The sequence below is a fragment of the Symphalangus syndactylus genome, chromosome 5 (assembly GCF_028878055.3).
Source record: "Symphalangus syndactylus isolate Jambi chromosome 5, NHGRI_mSymSyn1-v2.1_pri, whole genome shotgun sequence".
Classification (NCBI taxonomy): domain Eukaryota; kingdom Metazoa; phylum Chordata; class Mammalia; order Primates; family Hylobatidae; genus Symphalangus; species Symphalangus syndactylus.
The window spans coordinates 7,828,701-7,855,863 of NC_072427.2; the positions used below are offsets into that span (position 1 = coordinate 7,828,701).

The window sequence follows — 27,163 nt, forward strand, 5'->3', positions numbered from 1 at the left end:
TCAAGAGTGAACACAGTTCTTGCTTCTAACAGTTTCTACTCCAAAATTTTATGTAAAGCAATCATGACCAGTGTAATTTTGCCTTTTGGGTATGTCTAAACCGTGATGTGATAACAAATCCTGTTTCAGCGCAACAATCAGATTTCCTGTATAGTGATATTTTAAAATATGTCTGAAACCCACTCTCTCAAAAAGCTGAGGCTTTATCGCTATGACTTTTAAAGACACAGATTTTCTAGAACCTATAGATACCATTAACATTTCAACTATTCAGAGGCCACCACTCATTCACTCTGCCAATGAAACTTGTCTAAGTCCTTAAGACAGCTTCTCTAGACAAGAGAAACATGGCTGTACATTTTTGCCAAACCTTTTTCAGACAAACTACAACCACAGTGGAAAGTTCACTGGATGAGGAGAAAAAGGAACAGGGAAAAAGATGCTGGCCTCAGACATGCAAAATACAAAATACAGCGCCTGGCACAGACCTGGTGCTTATCAGGTATTTGCACAATGACTATTTTGCAGAATGAACAGCAGGCTTAAAAAAGCAGTTGCCCATCTGCTCATTCAGAGCACCCAGCTCCCAAGAGCACTACGCCATCAGCAGAAATTGGAAAGATTCCTTCATCACCAAAGGTGAGGCCAGGAGTGTCTGTGACTGCAGAACATGTACCCAGCATGGGAGAATCCAGTGGTTACCGCCCCATTCAATGCAAGCACAGGTGTTTTCAAAGATGATCTATAAGGCTACTAAGACTTAAAGGTCCTTCTGCTTTAAAAACAAATGAAACAACTAAAAAGTCACTGCCCAGGGATTTGAGTCTTTTCTTTCCATTTCTATTATTGAGAGAGCCTCCAGAAGACTACAGCTCAGAGAGCTGTTATTTTCTTACTAGAAGAGCAGCTGAGGAAAGGTAAAACAGAGCGAGAATGATTATCTATTTACTATACAACCGCTAGTCCACCACTAAGAGAAGTATGCCAACAAGAGCCTCCAGAAGATGGCTATTCCACTGGTACATCAATTAACCAAATAGTGTGATGATACACACAATGTCACTGACATGCCAGTACATCAATCAGCTATAGAGTATAAAACCATGTGTGGTCCAAAAGGACCCTACAATAATCCCCAAAAATGCTAGGTGGCGCAGTAGCTCGTGTCTATCAGCCCAACTACTCGGGAGGCTGAGGCAAGAGGATCACTTGAGCCCAGGAGTTCAACGCTGCAGTAAGCTATGATCGCACCACTGCACTCCAGCCAGGATAATAAAGCAAGACCTCATTTTTTTAAGAAAGTAAAATAAAAAGATGCTCCCATGTGACAGTCTTACAATGCAGGCTGGTGTCTCCAAAGAAGACTTACTGAGCTACACAGAGGAAGCTGGACATTAGGAATCCCACCCAGAAACGTTTGTGTGAACCCTTATGAAATCACTGATTAAGTATCACCAGATTCACTGCTTCAACTTTCTAGGAATCTGTATTTAGGGAGGAAAAATCCATTCATCACAAATGAAATGATTATTGGCCCAAATTAGTTAACCCAATCACAACTATTTGAGTGGCCATTATCATCCTATAAAACTGTAAAGGTTTTTGTATTTCTCAATATTTTATGACTCTCATCACAAATGAGACCAGAAGAAATACAGTGTTTAGCATGGAAGCATTTGAACTGTAGGCACTTTTGCTAACCTACACTTTTTTTTTTTTTTTTGAGATGGAGTCTTGCTCTATCACTCAGGCTGGAGTGTAATGGCGCCATCTTGTCTCACTGCAACCTCCGCCTCCCAGGTTCAAGTGATTCTCCCACCTCAGCCTCCTGAGTAGTTGGGACTACAGGTGCATACCACCACACCTGGCTAATTTTTGTATTTTTAGTAGAGACGGGGTTTCGCCATGCTTGCCAGGCTGGTCTCAAACTCCCGATCACAGGTGATCCGCCCGCCTCGGCCTCCCAAAGTGCCGGGATTACAGGCATCAGCCATGGCACCCAGCCTTATCTACATTTTATTTCATGAAGAGTTGTGGGAAAATGTGAAGCCTGCCAGTCTATCATTTTCTTGGTTACTTTGGATCCTTCTCCTTTGTTGCAAGAATCATAAATATTCTCAATTCTTTTACAGGCAAAAATGAAACTTGTGCCCAAATATGTCCTTTAAAAATAAACATTAAACATTATGAGGGAAACAACTGGCATTGTGGAAAATGTCTGTGCACCCTGGCTAAGTAACTCACTATTGCTTGGATTATATTAATATACACACCATAAAGCTAAGAAAGAACTTAAATTTTAGCCTCTGCATTTCTGTGCTGATTAAGCTGCAGTTCTTTCAACTTACCGCCTTCATACGTGCCTGTCCAAACAAAAAGATCTCAAGAATTCCATTGAAATAGCCCAAACAAGAGCCTAAACTTACAAAGCTATTTTTCAGAGCTCAATAGTACAACAACAGGAAGTAGAACTTCTGGGATGGGGATTTTGCTATTTATTTTTTCTTTCAATGGCCGCTTTTAAGCAAGAGAGAAAAAAGTCTACAGGCATTACAAATCCTGGAAGCTATGAATCAGGAAGTGGGAAATGGCTGATCCTGAAATGGCCAGCCTGAAAATCCTGGCTCTTTTATGTAGTCAAGTCTCTGAAGCCAGGAATTTCAGAAATCTTAGGCATTTTGCATTATTTTCTGAATCTTAAAAGAGCTGAGACTTGAGAGAAAAGAGAAGGGCCAGGATAAATGAACCAATAAGGAAGGCCCCAGTCTCCAGCTCCATGCCCCCCCACCACACAAATCTTGCCCCATCATTACAAGCTCAGTTGGGACGTGCTCCTTACAAATGGAGTTTTATTTACAATGCTGCTAAGGAGAGGGGGGTGATAGCCCATGGTTTCTGAAGACAGAGCCTGCCCCAGGCTTCAGCTTTCTCATTCTTTCCCAATGTTGAATCTGGAATGGACTCGGGACCCTAAATATTTCACAACTCCAAACACCCTACAGTTGATTAAAAACAATGGTCACTTTTGTTTTCAGGAAAGACTATACCTGATTTTTGCTAAGTCTAAGTAAAATGCAAAGACCCACGCAATGAACCTGCATGAATGCTTTCAGACACGCAGATTTGGAGGGGGACACTGCTCTCTTTTGAGCAAATGGAGATCCAGTAACAGAGCAGGATTCACTCTGCAATGGCTGCATTTGCATCAACGTGAGACACCAAACAAATGCCTGCACACAGGAGTCTACTATGTGCATCGAAGGAAAAGAGGGCACCTTTAGCCTTCCAAATATGACAACTCAATAGAAAACTTCTCATTCCAAAGTCCTAAGGGTCCTACAACAGCAAGCTACTGGAGCTTATGAAATATTTCCAATTATTTTCTACAGAAATTAAACATATCAATTCTATTGGCAGGTCATGTGAGATGACAGGTTTAAAAATGTATGTTGATTGGGGGAGAAAAGCAAAGAAAAAAATAGAAGAAAATAAAGTCATTTCCTGTGTCAGTTGTAATTTGAGAGGCTTTTTTCCAGTGTCCTTCTAAGTGAATCTGCAATAATCAAATGTAGTCAAATATAACTGCAATGTGCAAAAGCACAGTGATGACCTGAGAGGAAGGTGCCACCTGGAAAACCCCTGGGACCAGTCTTCTATCTCTTCCATCAGACATCCACTACTACCTCTCTAAAAAGGCTCAGGGTTATTTCATAAACACCAGTAACCTCCCATGTATTTAACTTAGCACAAATTAAGAGAACCAACATGTAAGGGATTTTTTTTTTGCTCTTAAGAACCAACCATTCCTCTTACCCCGGCCTCTACAGACCTGGAAAACCATCCCCGATTTGCCCCCAGCCTCATCCCCCACTATAACTTAAACAAACCTTCCTCTCCAGCCCCAACATACATTTTTAGAGTTCTGATGCCAAGACCACGCCATCAAGTCTAGTATAATCCTTCTGATCATCTAAGCACCCTCCTCCAGGAGACCTCCAAGATCCCTCTGGGCAAAATGATCTCTTCCTCCAATTCCAGAGCTCTTTCCCAGTGCGCTCACACTGTCCTCACTCATAAAAGCATCTGGTTCCATTCCACAGCTGTGCACACCTTATCTTCTCAAGAGACAATGTCAGCTCTTTTTAAAACAGGGGCTGCATTTTACACACCTCACATACCTCCTGCAGCTCCCCGAACATCCAAACACTCCAAATTTGTCTCTGTCTCCAAATCCTACAAAACCAAATTCTCTCTACCCAGCTCAGCTCAGCATCCCTGGGGCCCCAATCTACCTCATCTGCCTCCTCTGCTCTAGAGTAAAAGCAACACCAGTCACCCCCACTCTGCTGCCCACTGCAGCCGAATCCAAGTGGCACTCTCAGCCCATGCTCTTATCAGTTGCACCGGGGGCAGGCCTGGCATCTACCAAGCACCGGAAATGCCCCTCCGAGCTTTGTGCAGCCTCGCCAGGCAGACGGCCTCCAGGGCCAGGTTCGGCATGGGAAGCTAGAACACGGGGCTGACTGCACAGCCTGGGGCAGACACACCTCAGCTTCCACACCCACCTGACAAGGCTGCCCAGAGGATTGAGGGAAGGCAGTGTTTCACCCATTGCCCTAATGGGAAGACAGTGTTTCTCACCCACTGCCCAAGCCTGGAAGCAAAAGGTCCCAATGTTCCTACTGGATGTCCCGCCCTGTCATGCTCTGTCCAGATATCTAACCCTCACCTTTCTCTGTCCATCAAGCAGTAAGAATTCATAGCAGCCAGCACATATGACCCTGAGGGCAACGTTCTAACGAAGCCAAAGAAAAGGTGGCACACTGGCCTTCAACTCAAAGCCCAGGGTGGCAAGAAAAGGGTCACTAGTTCCCTGAAAATAACTGGCATGCAAAATTCAAAGGTAATTGGGGTGGAGTTCATGAAACAAAAGGGAAGAGAAAACCTCACATGGGCTCGTATACCCTTCATTTAAGCACACTGTCTTCAGGCAGCAGAGGCTTCAAGGTGCATGCTAAACACCCTTGCGCAGGTTTCAGAGCAGCAGATAAAAGGGGCTAACCAGGCTCTCAAGAAGCCCAACCCGCACACGCAGGGAGCCAAGCCGGTGGAAACCATAAGCCTGTCTCATCTGTCTCTAAACTGCTCATAGGATTAACAGGAAGGCTTGATCGATACTGATCTTACAGTCATGGGAGTGACTCATCACGAAATTCTACCCAGCTTAAAGCTCAGCTGTGAACAGAAACAAAACAACATAATAGCAGGGTCAGATTTAAAATACTAAGTATGACTGGTAAACAGTTAATGCTTATAAACAATTAACAATCACCTTCCCAGCCTCCTGGATTTGCTGGGAGAGGAAAAAGTACTACTGAGGGCTCTGAAGTGGGCCGCAGCAGTAAGTCTGTCTTCTGTGGCAGCCCCTTCCAGCTCACTGATGCTGGTGTCAGCTTTACAAAACAGACCCCGGGGAGGGTCGAGAGGAGCTGCTTTTAATTGAATTCCACACATCTGATGGGTGTGTGCTCACTGAGGAGGGGAGAGAGAAGGAATGTACTTACATGGAACAGAGTTTTCAAAGACTGAAATTTAAGCTCTCCTGGAGTATAACTTCCTCTATGTAGCTCCTGCAGTTTAAAATAAGCAACTTATTTGTCCTAAAATGAAAGAAATGGGGTCATATAAAATTTCTCCATAATTGAGTTCCTCTCAAACTGCATTCACTTCAAGGAAAGCAATGGGGTGCTCAGAAGATGCACTAAACATTTCTGGCAGTTGGTTAAGGAGGCGAATGTGCTCAGTGTCATCCTGAAGACATGTACTTTCAAGTACTGGATTCCACGTAAATTTTAATGATCTGTAACCAACTCTCAGACCTGGCCAAGAACTTCCATAGAGAGTCTTGGTCCTGAGATCCCTTCACTATGGCACACTGCTCCACTGTTAGGAACTGCATGACTGTGTCCCCTCAAATTCATATACTGAAGCCCCAACCCCCAAATACCTTCAGTGGTATCTGAAGGTGGGGCCTTAGGGAGGTAATCAGGTTTAGATGAGGTCCTGAGGGTACAGCCCCCATAATGGCAACAATGCCCTTACATAAAGAGGAAGAGACCAGAGCCCCTTGCTCTCTCCATCCTGTGAGGACACATGACAAGACATCTGTCATCTGCAAGCCAAGAAATGGACCCTCAGCAGAAACCAAATTTGGTCGGCACCTTGATCTCTCAGACTTCCAGCCTCCAGAACTGTGAGAAACATAAGTCTGTGGTTTTAGCCCTCAGTCTATAGTAGCTTGTCGGAGCAGTCTGAGCTAAGACATCCATACAGCCCCGTAAGAGAACCAACCCAGGGACGAGCAACACCTTTCATCATCTGATACCACCTCCTGCCTGACGACCAGGCAAAACAAGCACATACACAAACAAGCAAAAGGAGAGGATGAGAGTGGTCATTCGGGTTTGCTTTGGAGGTCCAGAGAAAATGCAAGTCCAACTTCCAGGCACAGACCAGCTGCCCGCAGCAGGCTTCCTCCCATTGGTCCCAGACCAAGGTGAGCCACTCCTCTGGGCGCGACAGAGAAAGCTCCTCTGGAAGCCAGACAAGCTCGGCCACCTCGAAGTCTTGTTTGGAATCCAGCAGGTCCAGGCCTGAGCCCTGGCGCCTGGTTAAACCAAAGGATGACAACCAAGCAGAAAAAAGCAGCCCCGGAGAGTATCTGCTAGACAGGCGGACCTGGCCTTTGACACGCAGCATGCATACCATGGTCTCAGGCAGCGCGTCCCTCCACGCTTCCTCACCTGTAAGGCGAAGCCTCTAGCCCTTTTCTACCTTTAGGACGCTCAAATTCTTGCCTGCAGAGGTCAATCCCTTTCTTTCAAGGGCTCCCCACTCTGTAATGAGGGAGTCCATTTACAATAAAAAAAATTGAGCTGTCAAAACAAATGAAAAACTTCCAGTATAATCACAATCAATGAGGGAATCAAACATCTAAACAAATCTCTCTTCTGGAAAAATAAGAAAATGAAAAAGCAATTACACGTCACATGGCTGATGAGCAATAAATTTCATTTGTGACTACGGTGGCATCAGAGTTTGACTCCTGACTTACTTTCCTTGAAAGAAAAAAATTATCTGCAATACTGTCCCTTGTTATAGAAAACAGACCCATTCCACTTGACTCAGCTCAAACCTGCGTTTTTTTTCAAGGCCTCTCCTGACCTCACAGTTCCCCTGCAGTGATCCCGTGGTACCTAGGACCACCATGGACAAGGACTGGTCTTGAATTTGTCTCCCCAACTATTCCACACACATACTCGCATAAACAATCGAGAAATAAGCTTTTTAAAATTGTGGTAAAATATACACAACAAAGAATTTAACGTTTTAACCCTTGTTAAGTGTACAGTTCACTAACACTGATTCCCAATGTTGCTCAACCACCATAACCATCCATCTCTAGAACTTTTACGTGTTCCCAAACTGAAACTCTGTACCCATTGAACATCAATTCCTCATTGCTCCCTCCCCCCAGCCTGTATTCACCGCACCCTCGCCATTCTACTTTCCATCTCTATGAATGTGACTACCCTACACATCTCACGTAAGGGTAAGAATCATGCAGTCTGTCCTTTCGTGACTGGCTTCTTTCACTTCGCATAGTGTCTGAAAGGTTCGCAGACACCGTAGCACGTCATAGAATTTCCTTCCTTTTTAAGGCTGAATTATATTCCATTGTATGGATAGACCACATTTTGTTTATCCACCCGTCTATGGATGGACACTTGAGTTGCTTTCATTTTTTGGCTATTCTGAATTATTTGCTGCCATGAACATGAGTGTACAAATATCTGTTCGAGCCCCTGCTTTCACTTCTTTTGGGCATATACCCCAAAGTGGAATTGCTGGATCATATGGCAATTCTATGATGAATTTATTGAGGAAGCACCATATCATCTTCCACCGTGGCTGTGCCATCTTACAGTCTCACCAGTAAGGTACAAGGGTTCCAATGTCTCCACATCCTGGCCTATGCTTGTTATCATCTGGTGTTTTTGGTAATAGCCACACTAATGAGTATGATGGTATGAAGTACCAATTGTGGGTTTGACTTATATTTCACCAATGACTAGTGACTTTCAGCATCTTTTCATGTGCCTATTCGCCTCAAGTAGTAAGTTTTAAATCAAAAGAATTAACCCCTCCTCCTAAGAGACCTCTCATCACAAAAAGCAAACAGTATCCTTACTTACTAGCATTGTTAAATTGGTTAGTCTGGGCTCAAAACACTTTTGTTTTCCTTGCAAATACCACCATAGGCAAGTCCATCTACTGAGTTGCCTAAACAGGACTAACCTTGAATTCTGGTCTCAGGAAGACCTTGTGCAATCCAGGGAGCACAGCAAGAGAGCAGCTCCTCCTCTCACCATCCTGCATCAGGCAACATACCGCAGCTGGCCTCCCACCTGACTGAAGCCTTCTCCTGCTCTGGCAGCCATGGGGCCGCTCCAGCTGCGGATGCTCATCCTTGCAAGCAGCCATCGACGCACAAAGGGCACAGGTTCTCAAGTTTCTCCACTTCAATTTAAAATACCCTAATTTGTTTTGCAGATACTTAATCTAAGTGCTTTTCAGATCCTGTGCCCTAAATTTGGCTGGAAACATAGTCCCACTCACATCCCTCATGCTCATGACCAGGCTCTTCTCCAGGCCACATGACCCCCAATTACCTACCTCTCCCTGAAGAAGGAAGAGACTGAAGGGCGAAGGGACATCCACAGTTCACACTGATAACGCGAATGATCCATGACCATGGCCTTCTCAAAAGGGCCTTGGAACCCAAATGACCCATTTACTGGAGGAGGATGCTTCAAACGGAGGCAGATGCAGAGTCGGGAGGAAGACAGGGACAGAAAAGGAGGCAGCTGTGCTGCTATCCCCAATGGAGCGCTTGTCAAACTCTCTTTACGTAAAATGAAGCTGGCTTCCTGCCGGGCTCGGTGGCTCAAGCCTTTAATCCCAGCACTTTGGGAGGCCAAGGTGGGCGGATCACAAGGTCAGGAGATCAAGACCATCCTGGCTAACACGGCGAAACCCCGTCTCTACTAAAAATACAAAAATTAGTGTGGCAGCGTGTGCCTGTAGTCCCAGCTGCTGGGGAGGCTGAGGCAGGAGAATGGGGTGAACCCAGTAGGTGGAGCTTGCAGTGAGCCGAGATCGCACCACCACCCTCCGGCCTGGGCGACAGAGCGAGACTCCATCCAAAAAAAAAAAAAAGAAAAGATGAAGCTGATTCCTAATTCTGCAGTCAAAAAAAGACCGGCAAATGTAGCTAGGAGCAAAACATCAGAATCAATACACACCCAAAGGGTACTTTTTTTTTTTTAAAGAAAGTAAATAACTTCTAATGTGTATTTCCTCTATCCTTAGCAACAACAGTATCAGCTAACTCCTAGTGTTTATAAGCCCTAGGTTCTAAGAAATGTGTATGTATTCACTCATGAAGTATTGGTAACGATCCTCCAACATGGGTGACACTTTTTTTTTTTTAAGATGGAGTCTCACTGTCACCCAGGCTGGAGTGCAGTGGCACGATCTTGGCTCACCGCAACCTCCAACCTCCACCTCCCAGGTTCAAGCAATTCTCCTGCCTCAGCCTCCTGAGTAGCTGGGATTACAGGTGCATGTCACTATGCCTGGCTAATTTGCATATTTTTAGTAGAGACAGGGTTTCACCATGTCAGCCAGGCTGGTCTCGAACTCCTGACTTCAGGTGATCCGCTCGCCTCAGCCTCCCAAAGTGCTGGGATTACAGGTGTGAGCCACCGCACTCGGCCTGATGGGTGGCATTATCTTCCATTTTACAGATGAGGAAAGGAGAGCAGAGAGGGTAAATGATGTGCCCCTGGTACAACCCATCAGTAGACTTCTAATTCTCAAACCCTAATCTCAGAAGGGAATGGTGTCATGAAACAAGATTGGGGAAAAGGGAGAAGGCCTGCTTTCTAGTCGAGAAAAGCAGAGACCGTCTGAAACGCTACTTGCTCCAACAGGTAAACATGACTGAAAATTCAGAATTCACTCTCCTAATAGCAGGAAAGTATCACAAAAGCCCACAGGCCAAATGATATCACCCTCCCAGGAAGTCTCTTGCATTACTGTGTTTTTTAATGTTATTTGTCAAGTGAAAACAAACAGTTACAGTGGCAGAACAGGCAGCACCCAGAGAGTGGCACTAATCGTGGGCTAAGGATGGCAATTGCTTCTCATCAAGAACCACAGTGTGTCCAGTCAATTTACAAACATAAATCAATACAAGTTCAAAAGCACCAGCAGCAAAGCCCAGGCCTGGATGTAAAGCTGGCACCCCTCTTTAAACAAACTGTTCCTCTTCACTTGTATGGTAAGGACTGGAAAGAGCCCTGCCACGCTGGCCAGCTCTGCAGGGTAGCGGGGGCCACCGCCCTCTCCCAGCCTCGGGAAGCCCAAGGCCACTGCATCAGCCTGGCCCAGTCCAGAACCAGCCTCGGGCCCAGCCGGCCCAACTCAGAAAAAGGCAGGGGTCCATCTCCAGCCTGGACTCCTCTAAAAGTCAGAAAGCAGTGCCCCAACAAATGAACAACAAGAGAGCTCATTTGTAAGTTTCGCCTTTATTTTTAGAGGAGAGGAACACAATAGGAGGGCGTATTACTCCACGGGTTTTAACCCTAGCCCTTGACGCTACCAGGTATCCATGATGCCCCTAATAAAGGTGAGAGTTCCTCCACTTTTCTAACATCCAGCTATTTTTTTAAAAAGTTGAACACTGCAGTTTCCGGAGAACTTTGCTATGTGAATTGCCTCATTGCAGGTGTGCTCCCCTAGCTCTCTCCATTCCATGCCTTAAAAGTGCCAGGTCTCCTCGGAAGCTGCTCTGTGCTACTGCCCCCAGTCCTGCAGCCAACCTGTTTTGCGGGTCCTGTCTCTCCATCAACTGGGACCACTCTCTTGACAAACCACCCCAGCCCACAGCTCCTCTGGCAACCCAGACCCTCACACCGAGGACCCCTGTTCTCACCAGTCACCTCCCTCAGCTGGGCCAACCTGTCCAGTCCATTCCTGCTTCCTGGTCTCAGGTCTAGAGACAACACTTCCCTCCCTGAGCCTGTCCTCACTGCCTCCCTCATGTATACCATCACTGGCTCACACCAGGGTGTCTATCTGTCCCCCAATCCTAACTCCATCGAGAGGCCAGAGCAGCCTCCCCAGAACACCCTTCTCAGCAGGCCCATTGCAATGGTGCAAAGGTTTCAGCGCTCCTCATTCTCTTGCCAGCAGTCAATTCCTTCCCACCACACAAACACCGGATTCTGACACCCTCTCCACTCCATCAGTGCACACTGCCACCCACACCACACATGGTCCCTTCCTCTCCTGGGGAGCTGCCTCCTTGGATCTTGAGAGTCAAATATTTAGGGCACACTAAAGTCAGACATCCCCCTTAAAGCTTCTCAAGCCATTCTGCAGTTCCGTGACCCCACTGCCTGCAGCCCACACACTTCTCTCTGGTCAGCATCCCATAACTTAGCACTAAACTCATAGCGTCTGTTACTCTCCACCAGTAGTTGAGTTTTCCCAGCTAGACAGCAAGCTCCATGAGAAAAAAAAAAAATCATATTCTTTCATATGCTTTCCATGGAGCAGAGACCACTGGAGGCCCTCAAATAATCTAGATATCAGAAATAGGGTTCCATACTCTGTCACTACTCACCTTCCACTCCCACTCCCCCTCCACAGATAGGACATGACCTTGAACCAGTCAGCCTAGTTAACCTAAAAACCCATTCTCTTCAGGCACAGAGAAGCAAGGTGGTCACTTAGTGGTTTCAACGACTGACCTGAGACTCAGACTTCCAGGTTCAAACCTTTCACTGTAGATGTGCAAAAAAAGGCCCTCCTTGGCCAGACACAGTGGCTCACATCTGTAATCCCAGCACTATGGGAGGCCGAGGTAGGTGGATTGCTTGAGGCCAGGAGTTTGAGACCAGCCTGACCAACATGTCTAAACCCCATCTCTACTAGAAAAAAAAAAAAAAAAATTAGCCAGGCATGGTGGCACACACCTGTAATCCCAGCTTCTTGGGAAGCTGATCCACAAGAATTGTTTGAACCTGGGAGGAAGAGGTTGCAGTAAGGCAGAGGTTGCAGTGAGCGGAGATTGCACCACTGCATTCCAGCCTGGGCAACCGAGCAAGACTCTGTCTCAAAAAAAAAAAAAAAAAAAAAAAGGCCCTATTCAACTGGCAGCAATGCCCCAGTGTTGTGGGGAAGGAGGACTGGAGGCCCCAGAGAGAGCCCACTAGGGCCACTCACCATGAGGAGGAGAAAAAAAGAGAAAAGCATCCATTTATTGGATACTTTCTATTTGCCGGGTTTGTTGGGCAGCTTGGATATATTATCTATTGCTAATTCTCATTGGAATCCCTGCTAGAGCAGTGTTATTCCAATCACAGGCAGAGACACTGAGGCCTGGAGCTCCCTTTCCAACATGCCTCCATGCATGGGAGAGAGGGAGACAGTGAATTGTTTGAGGGGACGAGGCTTCAAAGGAAGCCCTGCACATACGCAAACCCCACGGAGAAGAGCAGAACAAAGGCAGGCCAGGCTGTCCAGGTAAGTTCACATCCACCTGGTTCAGCATTCACATGAGAATTTCACAAGATGCTTTTTTACAAGCTGCTCTTGAAAATTAACATTCCAGCTTCAAATGATTACACTTACATTTTCTGCAAGAAATATCCCACCCCACTCCTCAGAAGAGGAGACTTTAAGGATAATTTCTAAGGTGTTCATTAAGTTCAGGAGTCCCCTTCACACCAACCTAGACAAGTAAACTTTCTTCTGTCCAGAGATAAGGAGCTGGCCTCACCGTCTCCACACCCGTCTCCAAGGGCCCTACCAGGAGACTGTCAAAGGCCTTCACCAGCAACCAAAACCGGCAGGGTTGGGGAGGGTGCTACTGTCCCTCCCAGGAGTTGAGGCAAAAGTTTACTGGCCTCACCAAGAAAACAATGCAAAAAATAGAAGCCAACTTCCATACGTGGTGATTCTGCTGGTTCCAACTACATCTCCCTCAAATCTCCATCTCTCTCTCTGCCTAGTATCTTGAGATCTGAAGGCTGGAAGGGCCTGTGAAATGACCTAGGTCCACCCTGTCACTCAAGGTCAGCAGGTGTGCAAGTACCCACCCGACTTTCTGAGATGCCACCCTGGCCCTCTGTACCAGGCCACTCCGGAGACCACCAGGCAGCTGAGTCCAGACTGCAGATGCTTCCTCCTCAGGAGCCCAGCTCCACGAGGGTTTAAAAGCATACTACAGACATAAATCGGTGCCAATGAATTATTCATTACATCTTATCTATAGGGAACTTATGGAACAAAGTCTCCATCCACAGGGATGAGGTGATCTTGACACAAGGCCAGACTCACAAATTACCCTTCCAGGAGTTCTAATTTTCTTATTCACCTCAATGTGCAAAAAGCCTAATGAAACAATGATTTTAAAGATAATTGTATTGCTTTCAAGTTCCACGCAGCAGTAACTGGTGTGATAAAATGTTTTGGCTAGCAGAGGTACAATGATTGGATGAAAATAAATTTGTTGTACAAAAAAGTGCTTCAAAGTGAATGGGGAGTATCCCTTTAAGAAGTCTTCCATTTCTTCAGCTCCTCCTATGCACCACACGCTGGGCCACCTCCTGGGAATTCAAAGATAACCAAGGTACCATTCCCCTCCCCAGTGGTGGGGGAAAGCAGTATGGGGGAGATGCCCAAATAGGAGGTATAGCAAGAGACCACAGGAGCTCAAGTCAGTGCAATCATTCTGCATGCAGAATCAAGGCCAGAGAGAGGGTGAGATTACAGCTAACTCTTAAAGGAGCTTGCCAGAGGGCAAGCTGGTAGTATTGTTTGCTATTCCAAGCAGAGGGGCTTTCACCTGCCAAGACAAAGAGACATGAATGAGTACAGCCTGAGTTGTTCAAAATGTCTGGGAGGAAGGGAGGCTGAAGTTCTCTCTCAGATAGCCAAACAAAGATTTCCAAATTAAAAATAATAAAAGGCAATCATGGGGAAACGGGTTTAAGGCTTTTGACATGTAAAACTGAATAACAAGCTATATATTTTGTGTAATCTCAGCAAGAAAGATTCTGAAAATATCAATAAAACATGAAACAAAATACATAAAATTAGCTAACGAAATACAGATGGTGTGGGACCTAACACCAACCCTAGATGTATTTATTCTTATTCTCTGTGAGTATTTCTGGCTAGCAAGCATCTTAACCACATAGAATAGCCAAAGGGGAGAGATAAGAGAATAATGAAAGTGTTACTACCTATTTAAATAAGAGCGATGGAAGGTAAATCTTGCTGTATTTTTCCAAATGAAATCAGTAGTGTTTTTTTAATCTCTAATCTCAAAATAAATATTTTGGAGCTTTAAATTTATTAAAGTCCTGTAAAATCATCTTAAAACTTTAACTGTAAAAGACACACTAGGTGTAACAGGTCTGCCATGGAGTTGCAGTACGCTTGTCTGCATCATTTAGGAAGACCCTAATTCTCTCAGGACAGCTCGCACTGACACAGTAGAGTAACCTTAATCCAAAACTGTAGCCCAGTGATTTCTAACAGAATCCTGTAGTATCGACATTTTCTTGCAATTAGCCCCCATGAAGCAAGCCAGAGAGTGGGTTGGGATCGCTATCTTCCTCCTTGGGGCACTATTAATTCAGTCACCGAATAGGCTGAATTTCCCTTCTGGCCACTAGATGGAGCCTATGCATTGGCGAGATGGGCAAAATGCACACTGGACACCTCTCAGGTGTGAGGAGAAATTGACAAATGACAATATTAAGGGAGAAAGTGTAATAAACAGATCTCTGAAATGGATGGCAAACTGCAGGGGATGACCAGCGTTTACCGGAAAAAAAAATCACCAACTGTTTAATAAGCAACATGCCATCTTGTTAATAAGCACCTTAGCAAAATAAAGTTTTATTATACATTTATTGAGCACCTATGTGCCAGGTTCTATACCATATTTAAATGGCAAGGGCAATCAAACATCAAGTCAGCTTTATATTTCTATCCAAAGAACATCTCTGTTCAAGGATGTCACATCCCTAAGAACAGTAGCAGTTGAAGTCCGAGGGCTTAATACCAGGTGCCAGGTTCTATTCTAGGCACTTGACATGTGTACGAATTTGTTTGATTTTCATGAATGTTTAAAGTAGATTCTATTAAAATTATAATTTCACAGATGAGGAAACTGAGGCACAAGAAGATTAAATTATTTGCCTGAGAGCTTAGCTACTGAAGAGCTGAGATTCAAACCAGCCACTGTGGCTCCACGGTCCTAATAAAATTACAAGGAACAAGAGAAAACAAATCACTGTCAACCAGCAAAACCGTGGGTTGTGAACTCAAAAGGAGTAATGGGGAAGTAGATCTATACAAGTTAGGGAAATCCCAAAAACCTTCAAGGAGGAGGAGGAATTTGACTTGGAAATGTAAAGATGGCATCTCTGACCTACTCAAACCACAGAAAAGGCAAATGGGGGAAAGGAATCACCTGACTTAGTGTGCTGCCTTTTGAAAGTTATGATCTTGTCCCTATTTTACAGATCCACCTGGAGCTTGGAAATTATTTCAATTTAAAAAACCTATTTCCCCACAATTTTTCTGAATTTGGTTTTCTAAAGATGTTAGAAAATGTTTTCATTCTGTTGTTTAGTGAGAAAAGGAGAAATGCCTCCCCCAAATATTTTTAAGTCTCCGCATGTCTATTGAGACTCAGAAAAGTTAATAACTTTAGGACCAAAGAACTAATTGGCAGCTAAGGAGAAACTAAAGCTATGGTGACCTTCCTGTGCTATTTAGTGGCACTTTCTGCTATTCAGTATTGAGGATGGAAGGAGAAGTAGCAGAGCAGTGAAGAGGAAAAACATTCTCAGCTATGGAAACAGCAGAAGCAAAAACTTGGAGACAGGCATAGCACGGCTTCCCTTTCCATCAAGCTAATGCACAGATGCTGGGGAGTACCAGGAACTAACAGTGGATCCCTACAGCACAGGATTACTAAGGACCTGTTTCATTACTTCATTCTAAGGACCTTGGACTTGATTCTAGGACCACAAGAGGCACATTCTGAGTATTTGGAGCTGGCAAGTCCATCAAACTAAGGGAATGGTACAGGAACTGGTTCAGAGGCCAACTCAGCATGTACTCAGATTCAATGCAGGTCTGCACTGGACCAGGCTGGAGCCAGGGACAGGGATGAATCTCAGCGATTTCAAGTGACTCAGTGAGATCGAAAGGCAACATTCAATTAACGAGTCTCCCCAGAAAAGGACAGGCTGCAGAACTGAAACTGAACCACAAATTCCATCCTGAGCCAATCTCTGTTGCTGAAAATTTTACTGAGGTGCATGTGAGAAAGAAAATCCCAATCGTATCACCTGACCAAGAAAGGCCTACCATAACAAAAGTTCCTACGACTACACGATATCATGTTGTGACCTAACATACGCAGTGAACTCATTATCCACAGAAATCAGACAACAGAACTAAGGGAAGCCTAACAGCAGATCTCCCTCTGCTGCTACTGGTCTCTGGGTTCATTTGTTTTCGTGGCAATCTGTGCTTCTCTTTAAAGTTCTGAGTCTGTAGGCTTGTGTATTATCCCACTACAATGAGACTCAGGGAAATTTGGTAAAGAGAATAAATACAGGACAACACAGATAAATGTGGACACAACTGAGAGGGACTTTACAATCTAGACAGAATTAATAGCTAATGACTTAGAAAACACTTTGTAAGCTGATGCAGTCAATTGGATCATGGGATCCTACCTGGAATTTCTCTCCACGCTTCCTACTTTTACCAGGAAGTTATCAAAGGTCACTAAGACACTTTGAATTTGGGGAAAACTCCTATAAATAAATTCATCTCTCCCTAATTACCATTAGACTTCTGTTCCTTAAAGTTCTATTGACTAAACTTTGGCTGACTTAAATTGGTGATGTCTCATTTATGTAATCAAGCATATATTCCCAATAACCAACTTTACAGAGACTAACCACGACTATATTTTTTACAGCAGAGGACAAACTGAAAGCATTCAAAATGTATCAGGAAAAATTTCAAGTTATGCTCTATAAAATATTTATGCTCTAACAACTATCAAAATATATTTGTCCTCCCATGTAATTTTTACAGTGGTATTGATTTTTAAACTGACAAATAATTCCAAAGCCAGTTTGAGAAAGCTAGTGCCATGTTAAAAAGAAAATGGCTGAACAGAAGTATACAAAACAGCAATAACAATGTATTTCAAACTCACAGAATTTGGATGATGCATGGATGGATGGAGACACACAATTTTGAACAAATGGCATTCGTATTATGTACCTCTTACTGAAGTAGAGACCTGTGGTATTAAGGGGGCTTAGACTGAGGAGTGAGATAAAACAAAGTTTCAAAAGTTTCAAACTCCTCCCCGCAAGAACTTTCTGGATTAGCAAGATTAGTTTCTAAAGCCTTTAAAATATGCAAAAAAAAAAAAAAAAGTTTTCCAGACTATTACCAAGTGAGCAATTTATTTTATTTTTATATACGTATTTTGTGTGTGTGATGGAGTCTTGCTCTGTCGCCCAGACTGGAGTGCAGTGGCATCATCTTGGCTCACTGCAACCTCTGCCTCCTGGGTTTCAGCAATTCTCCTGCCTCAGCCTCCCACGTAGCTGGGATTATAGGCACGGGCCACCACGCCCAGTTAATTTTGTTATTTTTAGTAGAAACAGGGTTCACCATGTTGGCCAGGCTGGTCTTGAACTCCTGACCTCAAGTCATCTGCCCACCTTGGCTTCCCAAAGTGCTGGGGTTACAGGCGTGAGCCGCTGCACCCAGCCTGGTGGGCAGTAAGATAGGCCCAGCCATCACTGCAGTGTGTGATGGCCCCATCCACAGGTGTGCACATCTTCCCCATGTGACTAGCCAGCCGCCCCACTACTCCAAAGAATGTGAGTGCTTCAAGACCACCAACCACCAAGTGAGCTCCATGGACACAAGGCCCAACAACTTATATTGCAATCGTAGGTGTTCATCCCTCACCATAAAAGAAACTACTTTCTGTTGTGGTCCAGTGAAAACAGAAGAGCAATCTATGAGTTTAAAAATTCTTGTAGGCTGGGTGCAGTGGCTCACACCTGTGACCCCAGCCCTCCGGGAGGCCGAGGTGAGTGGGTCGCTTGAGTCCAACCTGAGCAACATAGCAAAACCTCGTCTGTACTAAAAATACAAAAAATCAGCCAGGCATGGTGGTGTGTGTCTGTAGTCCCAGCTACTTGGGGGGATCACTGGAGCCTGGGAGGTCAAGGCAGAATCAAGCCGTGATCATACCACTGCATTCCAGCCTAGGTGACCAGAGACCCTGTCTCAAAAAAAAAGAAAAAAATCTATAGTCCAGGGCAGGAAAAAGAAAAGTTTTAAGCTTGCTTACTAGTTTTATTTTTTTTTAAATAAACATGGCAGTAGCATCTATAGTTTGACTGGTATCTTTAAAAACTTATGGTAAGACATTTTACAGTATCAAGTAATTTCTAAACCTAAAGAACTGCATCCAGTAAGTACTCAACATGTATTTGCTGCGGAACAAAAGAGGGAGGGAAAACGACTATTTCTCAGTTCAAGTAAGGAAATATCAATTTTTCCTTAAGATTTGAAAATTAATAAAACATAAGTAAAGCCGGCATCAGTGGAAAAAAAGGGAGAGAAATCTTCAAAGATGGTATCTGGGACTTTCAAACGAGTAAAACTGACCATTTAAAAACTTAGTCTTCAAAAGTCCAAAAGTCTCAAAATCAAAGGTATTGTTAATACTTTGAGTCAAATAAAACCAAAGCAATTTAACAAAAGAAAACATCATGCCGAGGAAGTATGCTTCTCTTGAGATAACAATCTAACTTGTTTTAAAGATCCTTTGTTTACTAACCATTTTATATACCAAATATATGTTCCTTCCTCAGAACAAATCAATTCTTTTCCAGACCCTCGGGGGTGGGGGTGCAGGCATGAGGGGATGTGTACATATATCAAAGTTTTAATCTTTTCAAATAGTGGAACTCAGTTATGCTTCCCAAATGTCAACAGGTCTCAATGTCCACAAACACTGGGACTGCTGCCCTCCCCCATCCCCACTTAAAGGCACATCACATCTTTACAAATAACTGGAAAACTTCCTCTTGCTAAGCTGATGCCAAACACCATTTTCCAGGCGGGATCAGAGTGCATCATTCATCAGGCACTTTGTTGTCTCTAAAGTGTTCAGAATTTTCCTTCAGAACATCTCAGACTGGAAATCAAGAAACTATATCCCTAGCATGTGTGCAACTATTATATATTTAGTACAATTGAGAAGAGCTCATCTCCTGGACTCAGCACCTGTCATAAGTTGGCTAAGAAAAGCAGTTCAAAGCAAGTTCGCCCACAGGCGCAAAAATACCTCTTCCATGAACTAGGTCTGATTTTTAAATGAGTTTTGAAAACAAACTGGAGAAAATCACAACCTAGAAAGAAATGTATCTTGTATGCCTTACAATTAAAAAACAAAAACTTTCAGGATTTGTCTCCTCACTCTTACTCCCTCATGCTTTTAAAAACACCAAGCTATTTATAAATTATAAAATGCCCTGAAATTATGAGTGCTTCCTGATTTCTAGAAAGCTAACTAAGCAATATGTAATCCAGAAAACTTCTGAAATAAGTTCCATCTTCCTTACAACTCAAAACATGCCATGCAACGTTCATGTACACACCTGTGACTCCTAATTTTTGGAAAAAGGCAACTATAACACTGCAGTTTTTAAATCACAATTGCCATATCCAGTGTTATAAAGAAGGCGTGCCGCCAGTCAAGATGGGTTAACCTCACCTATATGTCACGGTCTACAGTGACATCCCAATATAACAGAAAGCATCAATGAGGCAAAAACGGTATGGTAAAGGCTTCTGCATGAACAACACTAGAGTCTTAAGTCTACAGAAATATTTTTAAAAGAACCTTTACAATGCTGCCTACTGTCTACTTGAAAACTGCATCCTATACTGAATCTGAAAAATCTGAATTTCAAGAAAGTTGGTTTCATGCAAGACTTTGCAGGCTCATGCAAAGCACAAGGTCAGCTTTCATACAGTAGGTGCACAATAAGTGCTGGCTGGATTCAGTTGCTTCTTACAGCACATTCTTACAAAACAAATGAAACCAGATTTAAAAGGAAACCACCGTCCCTTGAGGGTTCCTCTTGGCAAAAACTCTAAGGCAACAAGTGAAAATGATACAGTTGATTTTCATTACTGCCCTGATCTTGCAACAATAGGAAGGGCAGGAAACATTTTTATAAGTAAACTAAGCCTTAGACAAAGACCAAAAGCAAATGTAAACAACAATTATTCTCTAGGTCTTTTCCTATTGAAAGGCCAGGGTAAATCTGGATAAACGCACACAGTTTCAAAACAAAAATGCCTTTGCCACATTTTAAAATCTTTTGTTCTGTAAGGAATTTTAATTTTATACAAATCACTGTATACTTGCAACAGTATATCCTGAAACTACTGCATCCTAAAGATTCTTTCTCCTGCTCAGACCCTGGAACTATGTGAGAAATAAAACCGCAAAGAAAAGAAACAACAACACTGCATTCAAATGAACTCTTCATCCTCAGTCCTCACTACCACTTGTGGTCAATATGGCATATCAAAAAATAAGTGTTTAAACCATCTTAAAACAGCAATTTCTTTCTTTGTTGGAAAACATAATAAAACTGGGAATACAAACAGCCCTTCAGACTCAGCTCCTCATCATTTCAGATTCAGTTGAGGTTTCTATTGTCAAAAATCTGCCTACCACCAGCATTTGTGTTTTTCAAATCCAGCTCCTCAATCCCTAACTGAAGCTACACAGAACCAAGATTCTTTTTTTCCTGCTTGCCCATTTCTACTACGGGATTGAATCCCTGTTGCTAAGCTTCAATTATCAGTTTGTTGTATTGCTGCAACTTACGGATCTGAAAAACTCATAAATGAAAAAGAAAGACATCAGCCTGTCAAATACATGTAATAATTTTAATGTAATTTAAGGTAGCATAACAAGTTATTTTCAACCTGAGCACATTTCTTTAAAAAAAAAAAAAAAAAAAGGGTTTGAGATATAATTCACATACCATTAAAGTCCCCAATTTAAAGTATGTAATCCAATGGTTTTAAGTATATTCAGAGCTATGCAGCCATCGCCACAAACTAATTTTACAACAATTTTCATCACCCCAAAAAGAAACCCTGTGCCCACCAGCAGTCACTCCCCATTCCATCGACCCCCAGCCCCTGGCAACCACTACATCTACTTTCTGCCTCTATGGATTTGCTTATTCTGGACATTTCACATAAACTGGATCATACAATATGTGGTCTTTTGTGACTGACTTCTTCCACTTTTTGTGATATTTTTAAGCTTCATCTATTCAACCTTAGCATATTTCTTAGACTTGAACTTTTCTAATCTTTTTGACAAATCAAACATATGACCTTTCACATTTCAAATCCTGACAAAAACCCCACCCTTCCACAAATCACCATTTGCTTGCTATGTCTCTCTAGAGGATCTAAACTATAATTTGCTGTTTAGGTTCTTTCAAAAGTTCTTTTTCTAGGTTCTCCTTCTGGTAATAAAACACTAACTTCTTTAAACACCAACATTTCACATACCTACATTTCTCTGACAACAGGATGCCTGGGGTAGAAAGATGACTGAATCCTTTTAAGGAGATGGGTACAATAAATTTAAAGTGCATGCTGACTTTTTAAAAACAAAATAGCCATCAGATTATCTGGCTATCACTCAGAACCTCCCAACCTCCTTCATTTAGATGCCCTGTTCACATTATGGTGATACAAAACAAACACATCCATATGACTGCCTCTGCTTCAAAAACTAAGTTTTCTAAGATAAACAACACTCTTTCTACTGCCATCACACTCAAAGAGGAAACTCTAATCTCTCAATACGCCAGCAAAATACCTGCAACTGAACCAACACCCTGTCTTTAGTTCTATACCAGACAACAGCTGAAAGAATACCCTCCCTGATAGGGCTCAGCAGCTTATTTCTATCAGAGTTAAGTGGTCTAGCACCTTCCCGGCTAAAAACTGAACGCCCGTTCACAGGCATAGCTTTTAATCCTCCACATTTCAGAGATGGAGGGAGGGGCAGGTACTGAGTCAGTCAAGACTTCAGCAAACCATAATCGAGATTTGGGGTGCCTTCTGACCACCCATCAGGTTTCAAGGAACTAACCACTGTAAAGGGATCCTTGGGGGAAGCTTTGGTATCATGGAGTAAAAACATACATTAAAACACCCCCTCCCCTCCCATGTTCTCAAAAATCGCCGTCTTGCACAAAGAATGTCCTTCAAGAAGAACGCTCCAAAAGAAAAACAGCCTATTTTAAAAATGCCCGACTCCTGCGTCGGAGAAGGCCATCCCTGCTCTTTTGAATTTCAGAACATTAAAAACACAAAACTAGAGAAGCTATACAGTTCAACTGCATTCCATAATAAAATGGATTATTTCTCCCGTGTCTTCTAAACCGTACTTATCTTTTAAAGACAAAAACCCTCCTTTGTCCCCCCAACCACCACCTAAACGACTTAGTAAAGGGAGCCGGAAGGCTTTCGCCCAATCGAGTCCGCTGAAAGTTTAGAAAACAAAGAGCAGGAGAGCCCAGATCCGTGGAAGGTCCGGCCCCAGTCCGCGTCCCACTCGGCAGTAAACACGCGAACCACGATCTGCTCTCGTTCCGTCGCGGACTCATTTCTTACGAGACGTTTAAGGATTTGTTTATAGAAACAGCCTTTCTGAATTGCCCCAGTGATGGGGCCAGACAACCTCCGCTGCCTCCTACTTCTCCCCCTCACTCTCGAAGGCTCCGTCGTGATTTTTTCAAACTTAATCGGCACCACCTGCATACCCTCGGCAACCATTACTCACCAACACGCCCTCACCGTTCCCAGTCCCAGTGCTGCGACATTTAAACTTTTAATCGTGTTCAAATTACCCTACCATCTTGAATGTACCAGTAAGCCACACTTTCAATTTTTTGAGAAGAATAAAACCCCCACCTCCTCCGACCGTAGACACCGGGGGGGAGTTCTCACTCCCTGCATCCCCCGCGCTTCCCTACCTACCCCCACCCGACACCACCAAAACAAAAGCTATCAGATTGCAAAAGATAGCGAGTATGGAGCGACACTGCTTATTAACTACGTACAAAGGAAGTGCGGGGCGGCAGAAGACAGGGCGACACGACGCCGACCACAACAAACCCAAGGCCAGGGCTCCGCGCTCGCAAAACACCCCCCCTACCCCCCGCCGCCGCAGACCCTGGCGCTCCTGAAACCACCGCGTACGACACCTCTCGCCAGGGACGGGCGTCTAGGTGTCCCCGTGAGGCGGCGACTACACCCCGCGCTGCGAGCACGTGTGTCGGAATGCACGTCGGCTCCGACCACACACCCACCAACGCACACTCGGATGCGGCCCTAGTACCCCTCCATTCCCCGGCCCGGGAGAAACTGGGAGACCATCCCTCTGAACTGGGGGGCCCAGTGGCGCTCCCCAGAAGAGACAAGCTGAGGAAGACTCCCGGCCTCGCACTTCCCGGGGAGCTGCCCAGAGAGCGCTTCCCCTCACGCCACCGCCCAGCCCCGGGACGCCAGGGGCAGATAACCCAACGAGCAGCGGGCCAAAGTGACGGGCAAGGCCAGGAACCCGAGGAGCAAAAGCACGTTGGGCGGCGGCAGGCAGCGCCGGGCGCTTGGAGACGTGTCCTGGGGCTTCGGGCCCTCTCCGCAGGGCACCTCCCGCCTCGAGGGCAACTCGCACCCCGCGGGCCGGGCGGCTGCCCGCTCCCCACTGCCGGGTCAGCCCCAGCTGCGGAGACGCGGTGCGACCCAGGGTGCTGTCCCTGCTGCCTGCGCGCCGCAGGGGATCAGCGCTGTGTGCGGAGAGGCTCGTGCGCCCGGGAGGGGCGAGGTGCGGGTCGCGGGGCCCGGGAAACCGCGGAGCCCGCCCCGGCACCAACTTCCCTACCGTGTCTTCGTGCCTAGCCGGGGGACACGGCTGTCAGGACCGCGAGAAAAAAAAGCCCCTCAGGCCCCTCCCGCGCGGGGATGCGCGGAGCCAGGGCCCGCGGGGCTCCAGACGAACGAGCCCGGGTCCCGGGTCCGCTGCAGCCTCCCTCCCGGCAGAGCCGCCCCGCGCCCCGCCCCGCCGCTCCCGAGCCCGGGGGCCCGACAGCTGCGACGGTGGCAACTCGGGTTTCGCAAACAGGGCGCAGCCCCTCGGAGGAAAAGTTCCCGCAGTGGCCGCGGGCGGCGGGCACATACTCACTTTCTCCACTCGTCGGCCAGAGCGAGAGCGCGGCGGAGAGAAACAGGAGCCCCCACAGCGAGGTCGGGGACCCTCCTCCGGAGCCAGCCTTCATTCCTTTTATTTGGGACGAAATTCCCCTTTCTCAAAAAATAAAAAAAAAAGAAAAAAAGGAAATGAAAGGAAACAAGTCTCAAACTCAGTCTTCGCTCCCCCTCCAAAAACAAGGGCGAAGGAAACAATACTCTGAAGGCGGCGCCGCCGGGGCCCTCCGGGTGCGCGGACGGGGCGGGCGGCGCGGGGCGGCCCCTCAGCGCCGGCAGCAGCGGCCCAGGGCTCGGCGGAGTCGGGAACCCGAGGCGCTCCGGGGCGGGCTGTCGGCGTCGTCGGCCTCCATTTTCAAACCCGGAGAGGCAGGAAGGGGGGAAAACTGCAAAGAAAGGGGGCAAAGCCCAAATCTGCCTCAGCGATGAAAAACAAGCCCGGCTCTGGCCGCGCGGGAGGCGGCCCGACGCCCAAGCCTCCGCCGCGGGAGGGCGCGACGCAGTTCGCAAGATCGCCCCGAAGTCCGGGTCGCAGGCGAGGCCGGCGAGGGGCAGAAACGCGGAGTCAAAATGAATGAGCGGCTCCCCCTCCTCCTCCTCCTCCTGGCTCCGCTCGCCGCCGCCTCCTCCCTCAGCGCCGCCGCCGCTGCTGCGAGCTCCTTCCCAAATCCAGGACACACACAAAGCGGCGGGCCGGCCGCGCCGCGCTCAGCACTCCCGCCGCGCCGCCCGGCTCTGCGCCGCCGCCCGCCCCGCGCCGGCCCCCGCCCGGCCCCCGCCCGCCGCCGCCGCCGGCTCTGCGCGGGGGCTCCGGCTCGCTGAAGGTCAAAGCCGAGGCGAGGCGCGCCGTGGAGCTGCCCCCGCGCGGGAGAGGCGTGGAGGGCGCGGGGGGGTCCGGGGAGCGGGGCCGAGGGTCTGCGAGCGCCGGCCGCGGGCAGGCTCGCTGGCGGCGTCCCTCTCGCTCTCCCGCCTCTCTCGAGTTCGCCTGGTGCGCTCGCTCCTCCTCGGGTTTTTTCCCTTTTTTTTTCCGCTCAGCGGAGTTAATGCTGGTAAACAAGAGCCCCAGCCTCGCCGCGCCGCCGCCGCCGCTGCCACACACTGGGGGCTCGCGCGCGCGCGCGCGCGCCCGGGGCCGCGCACACGCGCCCGCTCGCACACTCGAGCGGCCACCGCCGCAGCAGCGGCGCGCCGAGGGCCCGGCCCAGGCCGGCGCGCGCCAAAAACCGGAGCCCGGGATCCCCAAGACGTGCGGAGCGGAGCCCGGGCGTGGGGCGCGAGACTGCGAGGCGCCGCCCCCATCTCCCGCCCCGCCGCCTCCCGCGCGCACACACAGACACGCGCGCGTGCCCACCGGCTCCCGCCCCCACCGCACTGCGCCGGCCACCCCGCACGCGCCCTCCCCTCCCGCCCGACTCCAAAAACAATGCCCCCGCCGCCGGCCCGGTCTCGGCGGGGCAGGGGTGGGTAGGCAGGGAAAGGCTGGGCAGGGGAGGGGTGGGCAGGAGAGGGGAGGGGTGGGCGGGGAGTGCGGGGCTGGGAGAGGTTCATTGAAAACAACAACAGCGCGGCTGGAAAGCGCGTTTCCCAGGTTCTTGAAAAGCTTCATTGTTTCTTGCAGCTGTTGCAAAATAAATAAGTGCGTGCATGCGGCATTTTTTTCGCTGCGTACTGGAAAGCCCGAACGTGGCGGAAGGGGCGCACCTGGGAGAAAGGGGACCCCCCCCCAGGCTACTACGCCTGGCACTTTCACGCCAGGCTGGGGCGCCCGCGGCGTTGCGACCGTGGAGCCCGGAGTTTCGGGGCTCGCGGGGAGCGGAGGGGGAAGGGCGCGGCCCGCGTGGCTCGGCCCGGAGTGGCGCGAGGAGAGAGGACCCAGCCACCCCTGGCGGGCCCCGCGCCCCGGAAGGGGGGCCCAGACAGGCAGCCCCGCGTGCCCAGGGCGCGTCCCCGCGGCGGCCGCCAGAGGGCGCGGCGGGCGCCGGGGAGGGCAGCCCGCGGAGAGTCGCCTCCCTCCCTCCGGGGGAGGAAATGTGGGGGCCCGGGCTGGGGGCCGACTCGGCTGGGTCGCGCTGGCGTGGCCTCCCGGACCCGCGGCCCGCCCTGAGCGCTCTCCGCGGCCCCGCGCGGCTCAGGGCTCCACCACGTGGGCGGCTGCGGGGAGCGGCCGGGGCGCGTGCACGCTGCGGGGCTCCGAATCTGGGGGGGCGTGTCCGGGTCCCGGGGCCCCGAGGAGGGGGTGGAGGCTGGGGCCGGGAAGCCTCCCTTGGCTGCGGTCCCGACCCGGGAACACGCCGCATGCACTCGGGATCAGCGGCTACTGCGGAAACCCACCCGCACCTGTCTCGGGTCCTCCCAGGCACGTTCCTCTTGCTTCGTTTGCTACGTAAGTGACTAGAAACCAGTACCGACCCTAAGTCTCCGCGGTGGTTTTCTTGAATGTGCAGGAGGAGAGGTTTCCCCAAAGCGAGACTTCCCTAGGACTGCCATCTAATGAATAAATGCTGCGGAGACCAGGTCCTCAAAGAGGGAAACAGCCCAGCAGTGGCAGGAGAGAGGAGTTTGAAATACGTGGACTTTTACAAACAGTAATTGGACCATGTGTCGCCCTTAATGTGGTTCGGTTTCATGACTCAGGCTAATTGATGTCAGTAAT

At 47.4% G+C, this 27,163-nt stretch overlaps 1 protein-coding gene across 2 annotated transcripts in view; it reads right to left on the minus strand.

Moving 5' to 3' along the window:
- IGF1R (insulin like growth factor 1 receptor) overlaps positions 1-25,610 on the minus strand; it is a 317,640-nt gene extending 292,030 nt beyond the window's left edge. For both annotated transcript variants that reach the window (XM_055277093.2, XM_055277092.2), the window contains exon 1: positions 24,488-25,610. In XM_055277093.2, coding sequence (XP_055133068.1) covers positions 24,488-24,581 — 94 coding nt within the window. In that variant the 5' untranslated portion in view covers positions 24,582-25,610. The remainder of the gene's footprint in view (positions 1-24,487) is intronic.
- Between the last annotated feature and the right edge of the window lie 1,553 nt (positions 25,611-27,163).